The sequence below is a fragment of the Scyliorhinus canicula genome, chromosome 1 (genome assembly GCF_902713615.1).
Source record: "Scyliorhinus canicula chromosome 1, sScyCan1.1, whole genome shotgun sequence".
In the NCBI taxonomy this organism is placed as follows: Eukaryota; Metazoa; Chordata; class Chondrichthyes; order Carcharhiniformes; family Scyliorhinidae; genus Scyliorhinus; species Scyliorhinus canicula.
In genome coordinates this window covers 57,055,632-57,068,368 of record NC_052146.1, presented here as the reverse complement: position 1 = coordinate 57,068,368, position 12,737 = coordinate 57,055,632, and the positions used below count along the sequence as shown (strand labels likewise).

The 12,737-nt window shown below is 49.2% G+C and overlaps 1 protein-coding gene across 1 annotated transcript in view; it reads right to left on the bottom strand.

Moving 5' to 3' along the window:
• vsig10 (V-set and immunoglobulin domain containing 10) overlaps positions 1–12,447 on the bottom strand; it is a 50,993-nt gene extending 38,546 nt beyond the window's left edge. The window contains 1 exon segment of the mRNA XM_038787939.1: positions 12,326–12,447. Coding sequence (XP_038643867.1) covers positions 12,326–12,395 — 70 coding nt within the window. The 5' untranslated portion in view covers positions 12,396–12,447.
• Between the last annotated feature and the right edge of the window lie 290 nt (positions 12,448–12,737).

The following is a 12,737-nucleotide window of genomic DNA, read 5'->3' as shown; positions in this document are numbered from 1 at the left end:
AGAAAAAACATTAAAGAGGAAGCCTCAGAAGCTAAATGTTGAGAATGCCTCATAGAAACATACATAGAAAATAGGAGGCCGCCATTTGGCCCTTCCAAGTCTGCTCCGCCATTCATTATCATGGCTGATCATAGAGTTCAATACCCTGATCCCGCCTTCTGCCCCATATCCCTTTAGCCCCAAGAGCTACATCTAACTCCTTCTTGAAATTACGCAATCTTTTCGCCTCAACTACTTTTGTTGCAGTGAATTCCATAGATTTAGCACTCTCTGGGTGAAGACATTCCTCTTCACCTCAGTCCTAAAAGGTTTACCCCTTATCCTCAAACTACGACCCCGAGTTCTGGACAGCCCACCGTCGGGAGCATTCTTTCCGAATCTACCCTGTCTAATCCTGTTAGAATTTTATAAATTTCTATGTGATCCGGTCTCACTCTTCTAAACTCCAATGAATAGAATCCTAACCAATTTAGTTTTTCCTCATATGACAGTCGCACCATCCCAAGAATCAGCCAGTTATACCTTTGATGCAACCCCTCCATAGCAAGAATATCCTTCCTCAGATAAGGACACCTAAACTGTATATAATACTTCAGGTGTGGCCTCGCCAATGCCTACACAATTGTAGTAAAAAATCTCTTATTCCTATACTCAAAATCTGTCGCTATGAAGGTCAACATACCATTTGCCTTCTTTACTGCCTGCTGTACCTGCACACTTACTTTCAGGCCTGACGCATGAGGATATCCAAAGTCTTGCTGAGTATCTACCTTTCAATTTCCACCCATTCAAATGATAATCTGCTTTCATTTTTGCTACAGACACGCATAACCTCACATTCATCTATGTTATACTGCATCTGCCATGCATATGCCTACTTATTCAGCCTGTCCAAATCCCTCTGAAGCATCTCTGCATCCTCCTCACAGTTCACCCTCCCACCAAACTTTGTATCATCTGCAAATTTGGAAATAGTACATTATATGTTTGGATGAGGGAATTTAATGTGAACAGTTGGGGTCCTAGCACAGATTCCTGTGGTACCCAACTAATCACTGTCCGCCAATTGGAAAAGACCCATTTTTTCCAGCTTTTTGCTTCCCATCTGCTAACCAGCCTTCTATACATCTCAAGACATTACCCGCAACCCATGCACTTTAATTGTACATTGTAATCTGCTATGCGAGACCTTGTTGAAAGTCTTCTGAAAGTCTAAATAAACCACATCCACCGGGTCTCCCTGTTCGACTCTACTAGTTACATCTTCAAAGAATTCCAATAGATTTGTCAAGCATGATTTCCCTTTAATAAATCCATGCTGACTTTGTCCGATTAGATCACTGCTTGCCAAATGCTGTTCTATGAAATCCTTGATAATGGACTCCAGCAGCTTCCCTCCTATCGACGTTAGGCTCACTATTCTATAGTTCCCTGTTTTCTCTCTACCTGCCATTTTGAATATCAGGGTTATATTATAATAATAATTTTTATTGTCACAAGTAGGCTTACATTAGTACTGCAATGAAGTTACTGTGAAAAGCCTAGTCGCCACATTCCGGCGTCTGTTCGGGTACACGGAAGGAGAATCCAGAATGTCCAAATGACGTCTTTCGGGACTTGTTAGAGGAAACCGGAGCACCCAGAGGAAACCCACGCAGACACAGGGAAAATGTCCAGACTCCACACAGACAGTGACCCAAGCCAGGAATCGAACCTGGGACCACCGTGGCACTGTGAAGCAACAGTGCTAACCAGCTACTCTCTAATCTGTAGGAACCATTCCAGAGTCCACAAAGAATTTTGGAAAATGACCGCTAATGGATCTACTATTTCTAGGGCTACTTCCTTAAGTATTCTGGGATGACGATTATCAGCCCCTGGAAATTTACCCGCCTTCAATCCCATTAATTTCCTGAAAACCATTTATCTACTAATATCTCACTAAAACTGGTGTTTCTCAGAACCTCTGGAACATTATTCATGTCTTCCTTTGTGAAGACAGAAGCAAAGTACGATTTTAGTTCCTCAGCCATTTCTCGGTCCTCCATTATGAATTCCCCCATTTCTGACTGTAAGGGGCCGACATTCGTTTTTATCAATCTTTTTCTCTTACATACCTATAGAAACTTTTACAGTCAGTTCTTATGTTTCCCAGTAGCTTACTTTCATATTGTATTTTCCCCTTCTTAATCAATCCTTTGCCCTGCCTTTGCTGAACTTTAAACTGTTCCCAATCCGTGGATCTATTGCTTTTTTCTGGCCACCCTGTATGCCTCTTCATTGAATCTACCTATTACAAGCAGTAATAAAGGCAGTGTGATGGAAGTGTTGGAAATCAAACAAAAACAAAGAAGGCTGAAATGCATGTCAGTCAGTATCTGTGGAGATTCCAGTCAACAATTTAACTTGATCGCTCATCAGAACTGAGAAGTCATATGGATAGAATAAGGAAAAAAGGTGGAAGGTGGAAAGTCAAAAAACGCTGAAGAATCAATGGAAATAAGTTTACCGATTTTAAAGAATACCTGAGCTAAGCTAGTGAAGGTCTATTTTAGAAGGTGAGAGGGCGTGGGAGGGATGAAAACTAAAGTCGATCAATCAGGTTCGGAATAAAAACAAGACAGTGCTGGCAAAATAGAGCAAAGTGCACAAGCTTTGAAAAGAAAAACAGAATGACTTCCTGTAGCAGCCAAGGAATATGTGGCTGCACATTTGGTGGCTCCCGCTTGTGGTGGTATTTTTGGACCTTTTCCCCGGATACCGGGCGGATGTGTTGAGCAAAACGGTGCAGCACGGGTGGAAGGAGAGAGTGTTCCATCGGTGGATGGATTCGTAGACCAGGAGTGGTCTAAAAAGAATGGAGCAGTTTTAGCGAGAAGCTGTACCTGCGATACAGGGGAAGATGGTGGAGGGTCAGGGACTGACCCTACCATCTCAATGGTTGACCGAGTAGTTGGTGGGCATCTAGAATGAGAAGTTCACCCAGCACAGGAAGGAGAATCTGGGAGGACCTGGCGAGGGTGGTGGATCCGATTAAGGCAGGGATCGACTGCCTGGAAACGACATTGGAGGCCCAGAGCCAGGCAATCCAGAAGGTGGAGGAGATGGTGGGGAAGCACGAGGTGCAGCTTGCCTTGAAGATGACCGAATTGGGGGTGATGCGGGATACTCAGAGGTGACGCAGGAGAAGGTGGAGTACTTGGAGAACGGGTCCCAGATGCAGATCCTGAGGATCGTGGGGCTGCCGGAGGGCAGCGAGGGAACGGATGCTGAATCGTACCTGGCTCGGATTTCGAGAAGTTGCTGCGAGAGAGGGCCTTTGAACGGACCCTTGGAGGTGTTCTGGCTCACAGGGCACTGATGAGGAAGTCATGTGGGAATGAGCCGCCGTAGGCAATGATGGTGTGCCTGCACCAGTTCCTGGATAAGGAGGGGATCCCGAGGTGGGCCAGGCAGACGAGACAATGTACCTGGGAAGGCAGTGAACTTTGTGTGTACCAGGACCTGGGTGCGGAACTGGCCAAGAGGAGAGCGGGGTTCAATAAGGTGAAGACGGCCCTCTTTAAGAAGGGGGTGAAATTCGGAATAAGCCTATGGGTGACTTATAATGGTCGTGAACTTTACTTTGGGATGCCAGAGGAAGCAATGGAGTTTGTCAGGTACAATGGATTGGCAGGAGGAGGACGTTGAACTTTTGAGGAGATGTTTGTTTCTGTTCCTTTGGGTTTGTTTTTGTTTTCTTTTGGAGCCATTGCATTGTGTTTTTGTTTGTGGGGGATGGATGGTTGCTCTTTTCTTTGTCTTTGGGTTGGTGCTGTTTTTTGCACTGGGATAGTGTTTGAGCAGGGGGTGGGGAAGAGAATCAGTGGGGAATAGGATGCTATGCGCCATGGGCGGGGGCTACCAGGGCACAGTGGGGGGTGAGCAGGTGGTTAGTGTTGATGAGGATTGTTATTTTGTGGTAGGTCGGGGGCTTTAAGATGTGTTATGGGGAGGGTTGATGATGGTGGACATCCAAGGACAGGCCAAAGGAGGTGCAGGGTGCGGGGGATACCAGGCTGATCACATGGAACGTGAGAGGGTTGAATGGGCCGGTCAAGAGGGTTTGTGTATTCGCACATCTGAGGAGTGTAAAGGCGGACATGGCTTTTGTTTTTTGCAGGAAACACACTTGAAGATTGGGGATCAGATTAGGCTTAGGAAAGGGTGGGTAGGGAAGATATTTCATTCTGGATTAGACTCAAAGACAAGGTGGGGAGCAATATTGATTAATAAACGTGTAACATTTTGAAGTGGGGAGTATAGTGGCAGACTCTGGGGAGAGGCATGTTATGGTGAGTGGGAAATTGAAAGGGGTGCCAGTGGTACTGGTGAATATTCATGCTCCGAACTGGGACGATGTGGAGTTCATGAGTCGGGCGTTGGAGAAGATACCTGACCTGGACCACATCTGTTGATCATGGGGCCCCCAGACTTTAATACGGTTCTGGATCTAAGGTTGGATCAATCGCGTCCGAGGTCAGGGAGAGTGTCGGCTGTAGCGAAGGATCTGAAGGGGTTTATGGAACACATGGTGGTGGGGGGTGGATCCATGGAGGTTTGATAGGCTGAGGACGAAGGAATTTTTGTTTTTTTCTCATGTGCTCAGGGTGTCCTGCTGAATCAACTTTTTTGTGATGAATAGGACGTTGTTGGTCGGGGTGGTCAGTTTGGAATACTTGGCAATTGTGTCGGACCATGCGTCGCACTGGGTGGACTTGCGGGTAAACAGGGGAGGGGGGTCAGCACCCACAGTGGAGGTTGGATGTGGGGCTATTGTCGGACGAGGAGGTTGTGAGTGGGTGAGGGCAGCCATTCAGGGATATGTGGAGCTGAACGACATGGGATGGTTTCGGCAGCCACGTTGTGGGAGGCAAATAAGGAAGTAGTGAGGGGGGAGTTTATCTCCATACGGGCAAACAGATAGAAGGCGTAGTGGGCGGAGATGGAGAGGCTAGTGGAGGAGATCTTGCAGGTGGACAGGAGGTATTTGGAGGCCACGGAGGCGGGGCTGTTGAGGGAGCAACAAAAACTGCAGATGGAGTTTGGGCTTTTGTACATGGGGAAGGCAGTAGGGCAGTTAAGGAGGGCGAAGAGAGTGGTCTACGAATATGGGGAGAAGGCGGGCAGGATGCTAGCACATCAATTGAGGAAACAGGAGGCAGCAAGGGAGATTGGAAAAGTGAAGGACATGGGGGGAAACACGGGTGGTCCCGGGTGTGGACGAGGACTGGGTGGTAGAGGTGGTGGAGAGGCTCGACGTGATGCAGTTGTGCAAGGCCCCGGGCCCGGATGAGTTTCCAGTGAAGTTTAATAAAAAGGTTTTTGGGGTGCTCCCCCCGACGTTATCGCAGGCCTCAATCTCCTTGATTTTAATAAGGGACAAGGATCCAGAGCAGTGTGCATCCTACGTGCTGATATCGCTATTAAATGTGGACACCAAGTTATTGGCCAAGATCTTGGCCTCGATTGAGGACTGTGTGCCAGGGTGATAGGGGAGGACCAAACAGTTTGTGAAGGGGAGGCATTTGTTAGCCAACATTAGGAGATCATTGAATGTGATAATGATACCCCGAGGGACGGGATGCGGTAGTAGCCATGGAAGAAGGGCTTCAATTGAGTGGAATGGGAATATTTGTGGTGCTGGGGCGGTTTGGATTTGAACAGGGATCTGTGGATTGGGTAAACTGTGACAGATGAAAATGAAAACGAATGGATCGAGGTGGGGTCGAGCTAATCAGTTTACCCTCTGATATTAGTTTCTCTGCTGTTTGGCCTTTCACACCTTTTGTTCTTCTGTGGACTGCCATTAACACTCTTTCCCCTTGGTTTCTGTGGCTAATAGCACCCGGTTTACCTGGGTTTCTGTGGCTATGACTCATCTTTCATTCTCACTCCACAGCATAAATATTTACCACTTTCTCTGTCCTTAGCTTTGACAAGGGTCATCTGGACTCAAAACATTGGCTCTTTTCTCTCCCTACTGATGCCAACAGACCGGCTGAGATTTTCCAGCATTTTCTCTTTGGTTTCAGATTTCAGCATCCGCAGTAATTTGCTTTTAGCATAGACGAGAATGTGAATCTTGTTATTACTGGTCTGTTCAGTGCAAAACCATGGGAATGGATTAAGAATTGCTGAATATGAGTAGTCACCCAATATTAGTGGGAAGGTAGAGTGAGGTGCCTTTAGATTGACTGCTGGAACCACGACAGTTTCGGGCTTACATGTGACATTAATTCAGATACTGTTTAAATTTGCATGTTTGTGTGTGTGTTTGGGGGGGCGGAAGAGAGCAGAATCAAAAGTACCTCCTCAGAAAGTACAGAATGCTTTGGATAAAATGTATTTATGTGGGTAGAACAGCTGATGAAATTTAGTAAGGACAAAATGTAAAGTACTACAGATAGATAAAAATAACAAGCATACTTCAAGAACAGTGATGAAATAACTATGGATGAAATTGACAGAGAGAGAAGAGTTTTTTTTTGTTTAAAAACAGATTTTATTGAGGTATTTTTGGCATTGTAAACAGTAACAATATACATTAGTGTGCAGATACCAATTACAAAAACATAGTGCAAATAACAGTACCTCTCTCGCAAATAGACCCGCCTATTCTTCCCCCCCCCTACTCTACACTATTCTACCCCCCCCCCCCCCCCCCCCCCCCCCCCCCCCCCGCGCTGACGATTAGTTCCCCGCGAAGAAGTCGATGAATGGTTGCCACCTCCGGGCGAACCCCGATAGTGATCTTCGTAAGGCGAACTTGATTTTTTCCAAGCCGAGAAAGCTTGCCATGTCCGACAGCCATACTTCGGTTTTTGGGGGCTTTGAGTCCCTCCAGGCCAACAGTATTCATCGCCGTGCTATCAGGGAAGCAAAGGCCACTACGTCGGCCTCTATCCCCTCCTGGACTCCCGGGTCTTCCGACAGCCCAAAAATCGCCACCTCTGGACTCATTGCAACCCTTGTTTTCAGTATCTGGGATATGGTGTCCGCAAATCCCTACCAGTATCCCCTGAGTTTTGGACACGCCCAGAACATGTGGACATGGTTCGCTGGCCCTCCCCCACATCCAACACACTTGTCCTCCAGCCCAAAGAATTTGCTCATCCGGGCCACCATCATGTGGGCAACGGTGAACTACCTTGAACTGAATCAGGTGAACCTGGCACATGTTGCGGTTGCATTTACCCTCCTCAGAGCGTCTGCCCATACACCTCCCTCCAACTCCCCACCAAGCTCCTCTTCCCACTTAAGTTTCAGTTCCTCGGTCCCTGTGTCCTCCGCTCCCATAAGCACCTTATAAATATCCGAGACTCTCCCCTCTCCTACCCCCTGGAAACTACCCTGTCCTGGATCCCCCTTGGTGGAAGGCGTGGAAAGGACAGGATCTGTCTACGTACGAAATCCCGCACCTGCAAGTACCGAAAGTCATTCCGCCTCGCCAGCCCGAACTTCTCCTCCAGCGCCCTCATGTTCGCGAAGCTCCCTTCCAGAAACAAGTCGCCCATCCTTCCCATCCCCACCCTCCGCCACGCTCGAAACCCGCCATCCATCTTCCCCGGGACAAATCGGTGGTTGTCACATATTGGGGACCAGACCGACGCTCCCACTTCCCCCGCATGCTTCCTCCATTGGCCCCAAATCCGCAGAGCCGCCACCACTACAGGGCTGGTGGAGTACCTGGCCGACGGCAGGAGCGGCAGGGGAGCCGTGACCAGGGCTGCCAAGCTGGTGCCCCTGCATGAAGCACCCGCTCCCAAACCGACCCCGTACCCACTATTCATTTCCTTATCATGGCTATGTTAGCTACCCAGTAGGAGTTGCTGAGGTTCGGCAACGCCAGTCCCCCCTCGCTACGGTTCCGTTCCAGCATGGAACTTCCCGGCCCAAACAAATCCCAGGATGATTTTATTGATTCTTTTAAAGAAGGATCGCGGAATGAAAATAGGGAGACACTGAAAAATAAACAGGAATCTCGGGAGGATCGTCATCTTCACCGTTGTACTCTCCTCGCTGGTGACAGCAGGAGTGCATCCCACCTCCCGAAACTAGCTCCACCAGCCTAGACAAGTTCAACTTATGCATCTTGCCCCAATCACACGCCACTTGTATTCCCAAATACCTAAAACTTTCCCCAACCAGCCTGAATGGTAGCTCGCTCAGCCTATTCTCCTGACCCCTCGCCTGCACCACAAACATCCCGAAAACCGGCCAAACTCCCCTAGGATTTCCATAATCCTGTCCATCCCTGCCGCTGGATCCGACACATACAAAAGCAGGTCATCCGCGTAGAGCGAGACCCTTGTGTTCTATCCCCCCCCCCCCCCCCCCCCCCCCCCCCCCCCCCCCACCCCCCCCCCCCCCCCCCCCCCACCCGACCCCTCCCCCCACCCCCCCCCCCCCCACCCCCCCCCCCCCCCCCACCCCCCCCCCCCCCCCACCCCCCACACCCCCCCCCCCCCCCCCCCCCCCCCCCCCCCCCCCCCCCCCCCCCCCGACCATCCCTTCCATCCCCTTGCCGCTCTCAGAGCAATGCCTGCGGTTCTATGGCCAACGCAAACAGCAGTGGAGAGAGGGGGCATCCCTGTCTTGTCCCGCGGTGTGTAGTCTAAAATACTCAGATGTCGTCCTGTTCGTCCTTACACTAGCCTCGGGGCCTGATATAGCAGTTTAACCTAGTCCACAAAGCCTTCTCCAAACTGTCCCAGCACCTCCCATAAATAGTCCCTCTCCACCCGGTCAAAAGCCTTTGCGGCATCCATTGCCACCACTACCTCCACCTCTCTGCCCTCCGGGGCATCATAATCACATTGAGTAGCCTTCTTAGATTGGCTACCAGCTGCCTGCCCTTAACAAATCCCGTTTGGTCCTCCACAATCACGTCCGGTACGCAGTCTTCGATTCTGGACGCCAGGATCTTGGCCAGCAGTTTAGCGTCCACATTAATCAGGGAGATTGGCCTATAGGACTCACAGGCTTCCGGACATTTATCCCGTTTTAATATCAGCGAGATGGTAGCTTGCAACATCGTCGGAGGTAGCACCCCATTGTCCCTTGCCTTGTTAAACACCCTAACTAGCACCGGCCCCACTATACCCGAGAACAGTGGAGAACTCCACTGGATACCCATCCGGCCCCGGGGCTTCACCCGACTGCATGACCTTCAGGCCCCCCATTACTTCTTCAGCTCTAATCGGGGCCCCCAGCCCCCCTACCAACCTTTGGGAAGGTCAGCCCATCGAAGAAGCACCTCATCACCTCCGGCCCCGTGGGGGGGTTCCGATGTATACAGCTTGCTGTAAAAGTCCCTGAATACCCTGTTCAATCCTGCCGGGTCTCCAACCCAGTTCCCTGCCCCATCCACTACCGTCCCTATTTCCCTGGCTGCCCCCCTCTTCCTAAGTTGCTGTGCAAGCATTCTGCTGGCTTTCTCCCCAGGGCAATCTGCGAACAAATGCAAACATCCCTTAATACACTCTAACTTGAGTCCATGGGTCCTCAGTTCGGCACCAGTCCATTCCCCTTAGCGAAGTCCATCGCTTCCTCCGGGTCGTCAAAATAGTGTTGCCGTTCCCAGTATGTGACCCAAAGTCGCGCCGGGAAAAGTAGTCCGAACCTGACCTTTTTAAACAGGATCTCTTTAATTTGTCTGTAGGCTGCCCTCCTTCTGGCCACCTCCTGGCTCAGATCCTGGTAGATGCGCAGAACACTGTTGTTCCATGAGCAGCTCGTGCTCTTGGCCCACTGTAGAACCTGCTCCTTGTCCACGAACCTATGGAACCTGACCACCATTGCCCGCCCCCCCTCCCCCCCCCTTCGCGGCTGCCTCGCCTGCACTCTGTGTGCCCCGTCCAGCTCCAACGGACGCGGGAAGAAATCATCCCCCACCAGCCTATGCAGCATGTTTGACGATTATTTTGACATATGCCGTGGCATCCACTCCCTCGGCCCCCTCCGGGAGCCCAATGATTCTCAGATTCTGCCGGCGAGATCCGTTTTCCAGGTCCTCCAGCCTGTCCATCAGCCTTGATTGTTGCTCCTTCAACTTTCTAATTTCCACATCCGCTACCGTTTGGAAATCCGCCTGCTCTTCCACTGTCTTCTCCAGTGCCTGGACCATCTTATCCTGAGCGTCCAGCCTCTGGTCCAGTCGCTCCACCGCTTTCTGAAGCGGTTCCAAACTATCCCGCTTCAGTGCTGCGAAGCTCTCTTTCATGACCTTCAGCATGTTGTCCAGTGCTGTCTGGACCGTCTGTTCATCAGCCATCTTTCCTCCCACTTGAGCATCCACACCACCTTTGTTCAGCCCCTTCTTCGCCTGTTTTCACTCCCTTCTGCTCCTTAAGTCCATACAACTCTGTATGGATTCAGATCTAGAGTGCTATTGTTTTTCACTCCAGCGCTTAAAAGTTCAAAAAAGTCAGGGGGAAAAGGTCTTAAAGACTGACCGGAGCGAGAGCCACCAAATGCGCCACTTACTCCCTCAGAGCCACCACCGGAAGTGAGAGACAAGAGTATTAGCAGTTCCAATCAACACAACTCATAGGCCATATGTTCATAGAACATGAATGAATTCTTGGGAGACCTGAAATGCAGATGATACTTGTATTTGCACATATTCAGAGGCTAAGCTCCAAGCCATCGTCAACACCTTCACCAAGGCATATGAGTGCATGTGGACGATGTACAACAGGCACCTCAAAACTCTGGAGATGTACCATTGTCAATGCCTGCACAAAATCCTGTAAATATTGGCAGGATAGGGACACCAATATCAATGTTCCTGCTCAGGTCGACATCACAGCATTTACCATGATCGATCAGGTCTGCTGGGTGGGCCACATCATCCACATGCCCGATACAAGACCTCCAAAACAAGTATGCTATTCAGAGATGCAATGCAGTAAGCAAGCTCCAGGAGTCGGAGAAAATACTTCATGGACAACCTCAAAGCTCCCTTGGAAAAGTGCCGAGCCCCACCAATACCTGGACATCCCTGGTCCAAGACTGCCTGAAGTGGAGAAAGAGCATCCAGGAAGGAGTTGAACATAGTTTCATTGCCGAGCACAAGCTGAAGCCAAGCGTTGAGAACAAAAGGAGCACATGGCAACCTGGGCACCCCATCCGTCTGCTCCACCAGCCACCAACTGCCCCACCTGGATCAGAGATCGTATGCCAAGCACTGAATTCCTCATTCACCTGGGAACTCATTTTTAGAATGGAAGCAAGGCATCCTTGACTCTGAGGGACTGCTTAAGAAGGAGAAAACATTTCTCCTATATGGCATCTGACTCAGGATCATGCTTTAAATCATGCATCCAATTCTGGTGAAGAGGCATTCAAGGGTTGGAAGTAGTGGAGAGGAGTAGGCTGAACCTCAATCTAGAGCATTTGAATGGAGAAGCCTGGGCTGATGGGCAGGAATGCAATTTTAATCAAAAAAAAATCACAGGTTTTAAAAAGTGACTGAAAATATTACAAGAATGAAATTGTGGGAATGTAAACTAGGGACACAGGTTTAAACTGAACAAGGCTATTTATAGAACAGATATCAGGAAGTTCTTCACACATTTGAGCCATCAGCGGAGAGACTAAACTTCCAGGTGGAAGAATGCTAGTTAAAAACTCTGGAAATCTTTATATCGGTGGCATAAGGATTACTTTGGATGGGCAAATCTATCTTGCGTGATTTGGGAAATCTAAAACACGACATCAAACACACCAGGGGGGACAAAAAAACTAGCGAACCCACATGGAGGAACGCCAAGGCGCATCAGAAAGCTTTACTACAATTAGGCCGTCACAGCAACATGCGCTATCGAACCTTTTGGGGGGGGGGGGGGGGGGGGGTAAGAGAGAGACTTCTTATAGCTTTAAATAGAATTAAAAGCGACAGATTAGAATGACAGCAGTTACAACCATCTCGCATTGACAAAAACGAATCTCTAAACAACAACAAACAATATATACCTTACCTCCAAAATAAAAGTATCTGTTACTCGAGACATGATATATATCACTGACCCCCTATCAGCAAAAACATAGTTATCATTGCGATTTTAACTATATTTTTTAAAAACCTCAAAAGAAGTGAAAATGCGGTCTGCAGGTAAAATATGCAGGTAAAATATGCAGGTAAACAACCTGCAAAAACATGTCGAACCCAGGCTCGTCCCACAATGGGAAAGAACACACACCGAAAAATGTTTTTTATATATATAAACTCATCGAACGCTCGGTTAGTTACATTGTAAAATGAGCCACAAAAAAGCCCTACCTGCCCCAACCAGAGTACACAAGATTAGACCGAGAAGAGCAGCAAGCTGTAAACAACTGGTGCAGCCCATTGTGCCTCCCGCCTGGCTGGCTGGCTGACTGACTGAGCAACTTTCAATCGAAGACAATAACCTTCAGCACTTCCTGCTGGCGCGTCTGCGCACGCGCGGCACTCCTCACACACACACACACACACACCCACCCCCCACCTGTTGGCGCAGGTAAACCGAGCTCGAGAGAGCCACCAGTGAAGATCCTTCCAGGTAAAGAAGGTCTTCCACCACAATCCAAGGGAAACAAAATGTGGCCGAGGTCCAAATTCAATCCCACTCTTAACGACACACATAGTAACAGCGATTGCTCTTCATGTAGCAATTACTGGCTGTGAGCTGGGAGACAAACTTACGTCATGA